This window comes from Notamacropus eugenii, chromosome 3, assembly GCF_028372415.1.
Source record: "Notamacropus eugenii isolate mMacEug1 chromosome 3, mMacEug1.pri_v2, whole genome shotgun sequence".
In the NCBI taxonomy this organism is placed as follows: Eukaryota; Metazoa; Chordata; class Mammalia; order Diprotodontia; family Macropodidae; genus Notamacropus; species Notamacropus eugenii.
The window spans coordinates 227,353,782-227,367,140 of NC_092874.1; the positions used below are offsets into that span (position 1 = coordinate 227,353,782).

Below are 13,359 nucleotides of genomic sequence, written 5' to 3' on the forward strand. Positions count from 1 at the left end.
CCCTAATGATTGCCTCCAGCCTAGAACTGCCCAAGGTCTGCCCCACCTGGGACTCCCTATCATGGTGACTGCAGCTGGGGTCAAGTCTGTCCTTGCTCAGCTGACACCACTCTTTAAGCTATCTTTTGGGGAAGCCAGGAGTTGAGGTCCCTAAGGTCAACTAAGCTGAAAACATCCCTCCTTTCTCCCTGTCACTATCTATCCTCAACTCCATTCATCACCATTCAGATGACTCCTGGGTCCTCTACAGCTGCTCCAGCCATTGTCATTTCTGCCAACCTCTTGGTCTAGCCAACCCAATTCTAACTGAGGCCAGATCCAAGTCAACTGCTGACCGCTAGCAGCAGCCAGACTATTGAGCTCCCTACTGTTGGGAATCCCAATGCCCCCACTAGATGTATGTTGCTAAGGGCTGACCAGCTGAGCCGAAATGGGCCAGAGGAGTAGGTGGGGTGGGACAGAAGCCATCCATCATGAGATGGGAAGATGGAGAGGAGAAAGAGGAGAGGAAATAAGAGGAGGGTTGCAGGCAAGAGAGAGAATGAAGTGGTGAAAATGCAAACAGAAGGAGGAGAGAGGAAGGAAGAAGAAAGTAGCAAGATGATGGAGGGACAAAAAGAGAGGGGAAGAGAGGATGGAGAAAGACTGGCAAGAGGAGAAAGGAAGGAGATGGGGAAAAAGGAAGAAAGGAAGTATTGGATTGAAAGAGGATGAAGAGAGAAGCAAGAAAGGGGAAAGAGAAAGCTTGGACCGAGGGGAGAGGAGAGGAAGGAAAGGGCAAAGGGAAAGAGCTTTCTTGATCATTAACAAATGGTAAACCACAAACAGGGGAAAGCTCCCCTGTTTCAGGGGATGCACTCTGGAGGAGAAGTGTTGTGTGCTTGTCTGCTGCATCCAAGCCAAATGCAGAATATGAAAAATAAAGCACAAGATCACAAAAAAGGGAAGACAGGAAAGCAGACCGGGGGGAGGGATGGAGAGATGATGGAGAAAGCCTGAGCATAACAGGTCCCACAATGGCCTCTGTGAGCTCAGCAGCTGGGTGGGGGAACAGGGGCGGGGCCCTCACTGCTCAGGGCTTAGTGCCTTATTCCAGCTGCCCTGGGACATGTACCCAGGGACCTGGCCATTTCTGGTCCTCCAGTTCTTCCTGTACTGGTTGCAGGTTTTTAGGTGAGGACTTTTCCATGGTTGAACAGAGGCCAATTCAATGCCTCTTCCTACCCACTCATCCCAATCCCTCTAGGATCTACAGGTTCCCTTGGGAATTCAGCAGGAGAATTTGCAAATCATCTGAAGGAAATGCATTTTTGTACTCTGGTTCTCCACCCCCCCCCCCCCACGTGCCCCTTCCCCTACCCCAATCCCTCCCAGTCCCTCCCAGTCCCCTGTCTTCCCCAACCCCAGAAGTCTAGGCTCTGGCTTGGGGCAGTGCTTCTCCTAGGATGTGTCCTGCAGGCCTCCATCTCTCCAACAGGGAGTGGCTGGAGATATTCATCCAATTGGCCAACCCAAAGATCCTGCAAATCCTGGGCCTGGCTCCATGTGCAAGAGTGCTCAGCCTGTTGCTCCCATGGCTGAGCTCCTACCTAAGGTCAGGCTGGGCCACAAAAGAAGGGGCATGGCCAGGGTCAAGAAGGCCCCAGGATGGCTCTTCCCAGGTCCCAAGAGCGATAACAGCAATCATCAAACCCCATTGGGCATTTAGGTCTGAACCTGAGATTCTGGAGGGCGTTAGGGTGGGCCCCAGAGAATTATGGAGGAATCCGATATTGGCGGGTGGTAGGCATCTCTTTCTAACACATGTAGTTCTGCCTTTTATCTGCTGTGAATCCCTAGTGGTCTGTGCCCATGACTTCATGTCCTGAAAGCTGAGGCAGATGCTGGGTACGCACATATGAGTTGGCTGGGAACCTGGGAACCATGACTTTGGATACACCCAGGTGTTTTGGCAAACATGAACATGAACTTTGATATAGCCTCATATGGGTAGAGGTCTTGGAGGAGGTGAGTTTAGAGGAACCTCTACATTAGTTTGGAAATAGCTCCCTCTTGCTCGCTCTGTACAGAAACACCATCACAGTGGATCTCAAACCAACGCCCCCAGGGAAGGGGAGCTGGAAGCCCCAGGAGGGCCATCCTAAGACTAGGGTCCTCAAGACTACAGCATCCCTGAAGAAGAGCCCCCATAAATGTTCAGAGAATCTTCCCCTGCCACCTGACTCCCTGGAGAGCCTCTTTGACCCTGTGGGACGATTAGATATCCCTCGACTGCGGAGGATGGTCTACCAGAAAGGTCAGTAGGAAAGGGGGGACCCTCCTACAGGAGCCTTTCTTTCCTGCCCCTCTATTGTTGACACCCATCAATTCTTGGGGTTAGGACGTTTGCACAACAGTATTCTCTTCCTACCTCCTCCAGATGCCACTAATCAATCAATCGAGCATTTATTAAACACCTACCATATACTTGGCACTGTGTGCTGCGTACATCAAATTTCTTCCAGAGTCCAAAAGAGTTGCCTGTATTGGCAGTTGGGATGCAAAAACACCCAAAGACAGAAGTTGAAGTCCTCTCTTGGATCCTGGCTCCTGAAAGCCACTTGGTCAGCCTCCGAGAAACCTAAGAAAGCCTCCTTGACTCATTTCCCCTGTCTATCATTCAACCAGTCACTAACTATTGTCCATTCTCCTGCCACAATCTCTCCAATCAGTACTGTTCTCATTGTTACAACCTCAGTCATACCCTCGTTAGCTTTGACTTGTACTATTTCATTAGTCTTATAGATTCCTAGAATCTGAGAAATGGAAAGAAGCTTAGAGATCATCTAGTTCCAATGCTCTCATTTTACAGATGGGGAAACTGAGGCACAAAAGGTGTTAAGTGACTTGCCTAAGGTCACACAGCTAGTTAGTTGAAGAGCCAGGGCTAGAACATAGGTCTCCTGATTCTCAGTACAGCGCGCTTTTTCCACTGCACTACAATGCCTCTCTTGGATTTGCCGAGAGCCTCCTAAAATCTCCAACAGATTCCCAGGGTGAGTTTGATGTCCAGGGGATAGGTGTGAGTGCCCGTGACTGACTATGTGCAGGACCATGACGCCATCTTGTGGTCATAGCTGGGAACTGCACCTTCCCCTCAGTCCAGTAATAATTGCCTCTCCTTCAATGGGCCAAGGAGCAGTTCAGTTCAATTTAAAAAGTATTTATCAAGTGCTTATTATGTGTAATGGTTTGTGCTAAGTTCTGGGGGCACAAAAACAAAAGTGACATCCAGCCCAGCCCCAACCCACAAACTCTACTAGAATGGGATCTTTTTATGCCGGTGAGTCCAGCCATGATGTGTGTTGGCAATACCAGGTCCAGAGGCTGGGGAGCGGAAGCTGGTATGGAAATTTCTGTTTGGTGTGTACCCACCCAACTCCACAGCTGAGGAGCGACAGGTACTGGATACCAAGCTGGAAGCCCACTACTATGGTATGAAGAGGGCCTGGAGAGGTCAATATCCTAATGCTGCCCGCCTCAGGGTACCTGCAGATGGTGAGTATTCCCTAAACCTGGAAGGTAGAGAGGGAAGAAATGAACCCTTTTAGCATAGGACTGCCATGAGTATGGGGTGGGGTGGAGAGTGGAGATGAGGAGGTTGCATTAGGGCTTTTTCCAGAAGAGGAAATGAGGACTTGGAGGCCTGACTGGTGGGAAGTCCCAGTCTTCCAGACTCTTCTCTTTTGCAAGTCAGAGGAAACTTTAGCCTAGTGGAAACAGCACTGGATTAGGGGTACTGGTTTCTGGGTTCCAATCCTGATTGCTGCCTGATGGTTGTGTGACCTTGGGCATATTGGCTAACCTCTCTGGGCCTTATGTTTCTGATCTGTAAAATTAAAGGTCTGGGAAAGATAAGTTTTAAGATTCTAAAACATTTATTTAAATATGGCAGAAATCATGGCATCATGGATAGTGGTAAACTTGAAAACATGAATTCAAATTCCACTGCAGACACTTATTAGGTTTGTTACTCTAGACAAATTTCTGAGCTGAAGTTTTCTCATCTCTAAAATGGGGATAACACCTACCTCATTGGGTTGTTATAAGGATCAAATAAAATCATGTCTATAAAATACTTTGCAAATTTTGACTGTAGTTGAGTCATTTCATCTGTGTCTGACTCTTTGTGATCCCATTTGGGGGTTTTTTGGCAGAGATACTGGAGTGGTTTGCCATTTCCTTCTCCAGTTCATTGTACAGATGAGGAAACTGAGGCAAACAGGGTTAAGTGACTTGCCCAGGGTCACACAGCTAGAAGGTGTCTGAGGTTGGATTTGAACTCTGGTCTTCCTTGATTCCAGCTCCAGCACTCTATCCACTGTGCCACCTAGCTGCCCATATTTAAAGAAGCATAAAAATGTTAACTCTATTACTATTAGCATCTAGTTCTTGGACCTTACTTGAGTCCTGGGAGTGTGGTTTTTTCATGCTAGATGTCAGGGAAAATGACCATGGCCCTTTTCCTAAGACATTGGAAGGCCAAGTCCATTAGTATCTACACTTTTTTGGGATGAGAGTGAGGGCAGGCCAGGCCAGGCTTCCCTCCTCCCCATCTGCTGGGTCTATAAGGGCTCTACTTCTTCCTCTCCTCCTCCTACAGAGGAATTTTCCACAGCCATTGACAAGTATGAAGTGCTACAGACACAGATAAGAGAAAATGCATCTCCTCTGGAAAAGTTGGTTGAGGTTGTAGAGAACTATGGGTCATGGAGTAGAATCTTTGCAAGGGGAGGGGGGATCCAGTGGAAAAGGAAGAAATAATCCTTGGAAGAGCTTTCCCCTAAACAATTCCAATGGAAATTCAATAAGGGTCAGGAGTCAAATGGTAGATTCTTTAGAAAAATATTTTAACTTTCCCCACCTCCTAAATGGGGGTTGGTTAAGTCTGGGTGTATATCCATCCCATGGGGAAATGTCCATGCCAAACCCATTTTTATCCAAAGTTAGAGTAGGAGATACTAGTGGGGAAGAGAAGTGCTAGAGTTAAGGACATAGGTATTATCTCCCCTAGGAGGATCTTTTTGGGTGTGAGTAAGGGTATCTTTCCTTTCCTCTTAGTTCTTCATGTGTTGGGGGGAAAAGAATCTCTTCTCCCTTCCCCCAAATTCACCTTCTATAAAAATAGGAAGAGCCGAGATTCCCATGCTGAAAAACAGAGAAAAGAAGTCATTACCTAGTTAGTCATAAAGAGGGAAAGGGAATGATGGATGTTGTAAAGGGAAAGGGGACTGGGGACTGGGAGTGTCTACCCACCTGAAGAACAGATCTTTCCCCAACCCCTTTCTCCTCCTCGCCTCCCAGAACAGCCTTCGGTACCATATCTTCAATGACCTGCTCTTCAGGAAGGCCCAGAAATACATAGATGCTGATGTCCCCCGAACTGACCGACACCGTTCTTATTTCCAGTGAGCAAGCCAAGGTCAAGGGGACCCGGAGGCCAGAGCAGGGCAAGGATAGGCCTCAAATTTCCTCTTCATGACAGATTCTGTAGCTCCCACTGACTCCCCTTTCCACCCCATTTCCCAAGACCTGCCCTAGGATGTGGAAAGGATATGAGTTACTACTGCCTCTGAGACTCAGCACCACTGAGAAATAAGGAGGCCCTGGTGTTGCTTAATCCAAACTGGGCCAACCCACCCAAATTCTGAATGAGTTAAGGGGAACAGGGGAAGTCAAAGCCTTGGGGTGTGGGATATTGGTTAATTGGGGAGGCCTGAGTGTCATCTCCCCACCTCATAGGGAGGAGGGGTTGGTCAAGCTGTTATCCGTCCGGGAGATACTCCTCACTTATGCTGCCTTTCATCAAGGTAAAACTTCCTGAGAGAGGACCTTCTTTCCCCTCTCAGGCACCAAAGTCCTCACTGCCTCACCATCCTATTTTAGCTTCAATAATCCCATCCTTTATACAGATCTCTTCCTCTTTCTCTTGAATGCATAATTTTCCTCTCATTTTTTCCTCTCAGGATCTGATTTTCTCTTCTCTCCCTTCTCGTACTAAAATGCCTCCCTCATGCCATGTCAGGTCCCTCTGTCCCCTCCTCCAATAATCCCAACCAATTTTCTCTGCTCTCTCCCCCAGACATCCCAAACCAGCTCCCTGCTTCTGTCCCCCATGTCCTCTCCCTCCTTGACCTTCCCCAACTGAAAGTGATCTCTTCCTTCTCAAATTTCTCAGTGCTTTGCCTGGATTTCTCCTTTGTACTTACCCTCCTGTATGTTATATTAGCTACTTTTTACATGTTAGCTTTATGTCTGTTAGTTTATGTTAGCTAATTGTTTACATGCTCCTCTCAGTCCCCAGTTAAGATGCTAAGCTCTTTGAGAAGTAGGGTCTTCATCTCTTCTATACATGCTATCCAAATAAATGAAATTCTTCCCTTTCCCGTTGCCAGACTTGGGTTACTGTCAGGGCATGAATGACTTTGTGAGCCGATTCCTGGAGACCCTGGACTCGGAGGCTGATGCATTTTGGTGTTTTGTGGGTTTCATGCGCTGGGCAGGGATGAACTTCACAGCTGAAGGCATCAAGAGAAAGATCCGTGAGAGATGGACCCTAGGGAAGGGGAGGGGAAGGGTACCTATCATCATGTCTAGGCAGAGACAGCTCAGGAGTGATAGTCCCTGGTGTAGCTGATTCTTGCATCCTAGACTTGGAATTGACCAACTGTGATGGTATTGATATAGATAATTTTATGATCTTTTCATGTCTTTATTCTCTTTTATCTTTACCCATGCATATGTACTGTCTTACTAAGTACTGTATCACTCATTTAGTGCAGTATCAAATGCAGATAGGTGTTGGATGAAGACTTTGGAGTAGGGATGCTAAAGTCGATAGGGAATGACCAGATGACACCTTCAACAATGAGGGTGTTGGTAAGATGTTGACTGTCAAAAGAGACACCAATTGAAGAGGCAGAGGGCAAAAGGGGTGGGGAGGGGTGCCTCTGTGATTAGACAGATGTCCTCCCTACAGATGTCTCTGAAGAACTGCTAAAACATGTAGATCCAGAGCTCTCGAGCCATATTGAGAGGGTCTCCAAGGAAAAGCTACTATTCTGTCTCCGGTGAGCCTCGAAACCCTGGAAAACTGGGGAGAGATGGCAATGCTGAGAGAGAGGACTGGGAGATGGGATTTAGAAAACTCAGGACGGTGGTGGTAATGATACAGGAAACTGGGACTGGGATTTGAGATTAGAGGAAGCTGGGGATGGATGTACAAGGGAACTGGGACTCTGACAAGGATCTGACCAGCTGACCCCATACTCCCAAAGCTGGTTGCTGCTGTGTTTCCAGAGAGACTTGCAGCATCAAGATGCCCTTCGAGTGCTGGAGATTAGAGGGTTGGAAGGTGGCAAGGACAACTCCCCTGACTGGCAGCATTCAAGGCCAAAGGATGGTGAGCAGCCCCTCTGAACTCCTTTTCAGTCTTACACACTGATCTTTTGACTCTTACTATAATGAATTCCATAACCTTTGATGCCATCATATCCTTTGGCCCTTCCATAATTCTTAATTGTTTCATGGTCTTTGGTTCCCTAATGTCTTTTCTGACAATGTTCAGCTCCAGCGGAGGTCACTGGATGCTGTGCTCCCCGAAAAGACCTGACCTTTGATGTCTTGCTGTGCGTGGCCGTCCTGGTGCAAAACCGAGAGCAGCTGCTATCCTTCCATCATGCCAATGACTTCTTCCTCTTTTCCCAGAGGTATGCCCTGGCCCTGGTCCTGGGTCTAGTCCAGCCCAGTGGCAGCACACACCTCCGAAGGTACTTTCTAAACTCTCTTGTTTGTATAATTACCCCAGTGAGTCAGCGCAGGAGCCAGGGCCACCAAAGGTCCAAATGGTCGCTGCCACTTTCCTGTAGAATATTGAAGGCTGAGGCATTGCAATCATGACATTGGAACATCCCTGCAGCTGGCTGGCCACTGTGCTTCCTCTTTTATTCACACCATCTTTCTGGAAACAAGCTGATAACTCCTTATCTCCCCAGGCTCCAGGGAAAGCTGAAACTGAACACACTCCGGGGAGAAGAAAAGGAGTTACCACACCCTGAGCTTTCTTCTCTGGGGCCTGGGGTGATGCTTCTACCTGGCCAATAAAACATCTCTTCTATAGGCTCATACCTCTGACTCTCAGACCCCATCCTACAGCCACCTATTCTGAATTGGGAGTGGAATTTCAGGTTTTACCGTGAGCATTAAGCCTCACCCCAAATAACCTTCCTGCTACTTAGGGAGATCTTCCTTGGTGAAGTCTGCTCTAATGGGGGAGTGAGAGAGGGAGAAGGTGATTCTTCCTCTTCCCTTTCCCTTATCAATCTAATCTCCCTTCCACCCATGATGGTGCATGTCCTCTCTCCCCTTCCTCTGACTTCCTCTTGTTCAGGGGTTCCTAACCCTTTTTGTGTGAGTTCTAGACCTCTCTAGCATCTGCTGAAACCTATAGGCCCCTTCTCAGAATAATATTTTTAAATGCATAAAATAAAATACACAGGATTACAAAGGAATTATATTGAAATATTGAAATAGTTATCCAAAATTTTTTGAGAAACAAGTGAGTTCATGAACCCCCTTCATTTAGCCTAAGTCGTAGCCTGTGGCCTGATTCCCAAGCTCCTTGGATATCTAATTTATATTGCACACAAATGAAAGTAATATAGGCAGTTGGAGTCAATTAGTCATTCTTCCTCATTACCCAGAATCTGTCCCTCACTTATCTCCCTTGAAACCAGAAAAAGCCCCTATAACTTTCATCTGGGGAGAAATTGCAAGTCTTTCTTGTCTATCTGTCTGAGTGACCTTTGAGACTGTAGGCTGGGGGGGGGGGGAGGAGGAAGGAAGGAAGGAAGAAAGGTCCCTAGCCTTAGAGAAGAAGGGGGAAATGGGGAGCAGTCAGAGAAAGAATTGATTAGATTAAGAACAGATGAACAGACAGACTTATAGGCCAGTGAGTCCCAAGCTTTGCCTTCAAAACACCCCCTAGATGTCATCAATTAAGGGTTATTATGAAATTTTTTTAAAGGTGAATTATTAATTTGAGAATAAAAAACACTGGGTCAGTTTGTTTACCAGGAGGTGTCAACTACCACTTATTAAGCACTTACCATGTGTTTAAGGCATTGTGATTAAGTTGATTCTAAAAGGGAGGGGCTGGTGGTAAAGGATGACAAAGGGAATCTCCTTCCTCTTGAAAGGTCCAGACTAGGGAGTACACAGATTTTCTCTCTGTTCTGGAGTTCCCTAGTCCCCTCAGCCTTTTTGCTCTCATCCCCTCTCCACTGTGTCTCTACTGCTCCAGGACCTATATCTTCCCCAGTGTCTCCTCACCCAGTTCTGCCCCTTCTCCTGGTATTCTTTTTCTGTCCTGACTGCCTCTGACCTTCATCAGTATTGCCCACCCCACCCCCTACCTCTCCTGGTATTCCCCAATGCTCCAGCTGAGAGAGAGACCAAGAAAAAGAATGGGAAGGAAGGGAAGGACATTGAAAGGAGAAAGAGCATCTTTCATCTTTTCTCTTGGTCAATGGGACAAAAAGAAAAGGAGACTGGTCTTAGGTCAGGCACCATCAGCCCCCTTTCCACAAAGAAGGGAATCTCCAGAGCCCCGTCCTCTTTCTTCCCCAGCTCCACGGTGAGCTGACATGTCTGGAATGCTAAGAAGGGTGATGATAAGCTTGGGGGTGGGGAAATGGAAAGCAGTCGGTTGAAAACCAAGTACTGTTGTGTTCTGTTCAGAAAACAAAAGGACAGCTTTGGAAGCTTGGAAGCAGGGGATCAGGGCCCCCAAGAGGGAATGAGGAAAAGGGGAAACTCAAGAACTCCTGGACCACTCTATGGTAACTGCAACTCTCCCTCCCCCCTCCAGGGTTTGGTGCAAAAGGAGGGGCAATTTCAGAGGCCGCATCATCTGTGGCTGATACCACACACACACACACACACACACACACACACACACACTCACACATACACATACACACAGACACACACACACACACCAAACCAGGAGACAAGGGGAACAAAAGAGAAGGGGAGAAAATAACCCCAGACACTCCTATTTCAATGACCCCCAAATTCCTCATTAAGCTCAGTTTTCGGCATCTCTTGTACTCTCTCTGGCTCCTAAGCAAATAAGGTTTTTCTCTGGTTAGGAATGATGAGGCTGTTGAGACCCCATCATCTCTCCTGATCTAGGGTGTGCTTGTGTGGGGCGGTCCATTTACATACTGGAAGAGATGCACCTGTTTCTACAGTTGAATGGGAAGGGGGTGGAGGGATCTCTTAAAGGGACCCCAGTTTGTTTTGTTTGTTATTGTTTTAGAGACTGAAGAATAGGAAGGTAAGGGACAAAAGAGAAGTAAATATTTCCAAATAGGATTGGTTGGGGCATTGAGGGGGGATGGGAGGTACAAACACAGGAAGAGATCTGGAGTTCAGAAGCAAGTGAGGAAATGAGTAACATGGAGACAGGCAGGAACAATAGACAGCCAGAAGCAGACAGAGACAAAAAAAACCCCAAAACGATCATAGATACTCAGACACAGCCAGAGAGAATGGAGGGAAATGGCAATTGGAAAGTAAGAGGCTACAACTGCAGAGGAAAGGGAGAAGAGGACTGAGGAGGAGAAAGAGGGAGAAAGATGGGATTAAAAGGAGTATTGACCCTCAGCCTTCTCCCGCCTTTGATGTCAAAAACGGAGGCATCTGTTCCTTCTGAGCAGGCTGGGAGTTTATGGTTTCCTCTCAAACCCTCCTTGTCACTCTCACTCAGCACCTGAAGAGTGGATACATTCATGCAGGGATACCCCTCATTCACCTGTCACCCCCACAACCTCACCAGCTGCAGCCACATATACAACCACCTTTGATTACTTACATATCTAAGTAGCCCCAAGCTCTTAAAACTGTTTCTTGAGGGCACAGGGCCTTCCGGTTATTTTATGGCTATATTTGGGCCAATTTGGAGCCCCATCAACTCGTACAGGGAGACAGAGCGAAGTACAGGCTGATCCCACCACCATCATGCCTCCTGTACTTCCCAAGCTAACATCTCTCATTTCTCTTCGTGGCTCTCAAGGGAGTGATCGACCTTGGAATAGATCTAAGGGAAGTTAGAAAGCAAGACAACAGGGTTTAAAATTACTATACATGGCAACATAGGATTCTTGGGTTCTCAAGTTGGAGGGAGGGAGAAAGGAATCTGTGGAAAGAAGATAAGCTAGCTAGACTCCTGGGCCCCATTTATGCACTCATTTCTGACTTGCTGGATAGCACACTGGACACTAAAGCTAACTGTGTACAGTTGTCCCCAGGGGAAAATGAACCTTTACTGTATGTACAGGAGAGAAGGCATTAGATGGTTCCAACATCTATTGCCCCTTCTCCACTCATACTGCCACAGTAGGTCAGGTCCTGATCAGCTCTCGCCTGGAGCACCATAAACAACCAGCACCTCTAGTCCTTCGTATAGCTGAACAAGTAATTTTCCACATGTACAGACCAGCCCCTCACCACTCTGCTCAAAATCATCAGTGATTATTTCCCTGAGGATAAAATATAATTTCCTTAGACTGGTACTGAAGGCTATCCACAATTTGGCGTTAGCCTTTCTAATCATATTTTGCATTACTCTACATTCTTTGTCTGCGTGCTAGCACAAAGTATTCTCCGATTTTCCCGGTTGTTTTCTGATCTTTCTTTTGCCCTAATCAATTTCTTCCTTATACTCTGCCTGTGTATGTGCCATAATCCCTCAGTGGGTTCTTAGAAGTCAGTAAGATCCTTGAATATTTTTTCCTTGTATTACGTCCAACTCAATGCTTTGAGCATAGTGGACGTAATATATTTGTTGAATATTTGAACTGTGAAGACTAGATGACCCAGGAGTACTGAGTTTTAATCCTGAGTTTGGTTAAGGACCAGAGAGGTGTAATCAGATGTTTCCTTATCCTTAAAATGAGAGGGGTGTGGGAGCTAAGGTGGTAGTGAGTGGGGAGGGTTCTTAACTTCATTATGTACTGGACGCCTTTGGCTGTCTGGTTAAGTCTATTGAGCTCTTCTCAGAACTGTTTTTTAGCAGACAAAATAAAGGATTACAAAGGAAACCAATTATGTTGAAATAGTCACCAAAACATTAAACAAGTGCTAAGACCTCAGGTTAAGAACACTTGTTTAAGGCATTCTTCCAGCACCAATATTCCATGACTCTAATGGAGTCCTGCCTTCAGAGAAGACCATCAAGGGAGAGCTCAAGTGAACTGGGTGGAAGAGATCATAGGAGAAAAGAGGCCAGTATTCCCAGTCTAAAAAGCTAAAATATGAATAATGTCTTGAAGGGTCTTACTCTGAAGTGGACTAAACAAGCTCTCCCACCTCATGTTTATGGGGTCTCAGGCCATAAAGCCGGTCAACCTACAGATTGGTTGTAACCATAAGACTTTAATGAGCCTAGGCTAGGGAGACACTATAACCAAGCAGTAAGGCAAGAGAAAGGGGAGAAAACATGCTGAACGTGAGGAGAGGAAACATTAAGCATAGAATGGAAATATTTTTAGGTAAGTCAAGAAGTGGATGGGGATCACGGGATGTGTGAATAGAAGGGGAAGCCTACTCCCACTCTCCCAAATACTCCTGCCCACCTCTTTAAGATGCCAGAACACATCACAGGCCTATAGAGAGCAGCACATTCCTAATTATCTGCATTTGAATCATCCGTAGCATATGCTTGCTCTTAGGCTGGCTTCTCACTGCCACCCAGTAGGTTCTTGGCTATGTTCCCCAACAGCTAATGTACACTCAGGGAAGGGAGTCATTTCGCTATTTTCCCAAATAAAGCAAGACTGTAACCTAAAGCAAAAAGGAAATGTATTCCGTAGTCAAGTGTGATACGTTTGATTCTTTTTTGTGTACTGTGTCACCTTCCATTAGTGTGGATAACCAACACTACTTGGTGAGCTCAATATTCTAAACCCTAGTTATCAGTAGTTGGGTCCAGCTCTTCCCTCATCAGGATTTATACCTCTCCCTGAACTCAGCTGGTACTTATCTTATTTCTACCACACATCTTTTTAGGCAGGGCCTGTCAAGTTTATCCCCATTTCTCCAATAGAACCTGACACAGTGCCTTCTTGGATCTTAGAAGACACTAAGCATTGAGGTTCTGCATTCCTCAGATTGTGGGCCACTCTTAAGAGATTGAACACTTTCAGACCTATTGGCTTTCTGGGAACTGCAACAGGGTATGACACAGCATGAGCAATGGGTGTAGGGCTACATTTTGGCCTGGCCTCGTTAAAGTATTACTCAAGATACAGATTTGAA

The 13,359-nt window shown here is 46.6% G+C and overlaps 1 protein-coding gene across 3 annotated transcripts; it reads left to right on the plus strand.

The window, feature by feature from the left end:
• The first annotated feature begins 1,066 nt into the window (after nt 1-1,066).
• LOC140534171 (TBC1 domain family member 15-like) lies at nt 1,067-8,165 on the plus strand. 3 transcript variants are annotated; one of them, XM_072654901.1, is made up of 12 exons: nt 1,067-1,173; nt 1,478-1,708; nt 2,070-2,296; nt 3,358-3,537; nt 4,643-4,728; nt 5,344-5,447; nt 5,782-5,849; nt 6,435-6,581; nt 7,019-7,109; nt 7,317-7,441; nt 7,607-7,748; nt 8,034-8,165. In XM_072654901.1, the coding sequence occupies exons 1-12, from the start codon at nt 1,109-1,111 to the stop codon at nt 8,140-8,142; spliced, it is 1,575 nt and encodes a 524-aa protein (XP_072511002.1). In that variant the 5' UTR covers nt 1,067-1,108; the 3' UTR covers nt 8,143-8,165. The 3 variants fall into 3 exon arrangements, with proteins under 3 accessions (XP_072511002.1, XP_072511003.1, XP_072511004.1); XM_072654902.1 differs by having other exon boundaries at nt 1,478-1,594; XM_072654903.1 differs by lacking the exon at nt 1,478-1,708 and having other exon boundaries at nt 1,087-1,173.
• The last annotated feature ends 5,194 nt before the right edge of the window (nt 8,166-13,359 follow it).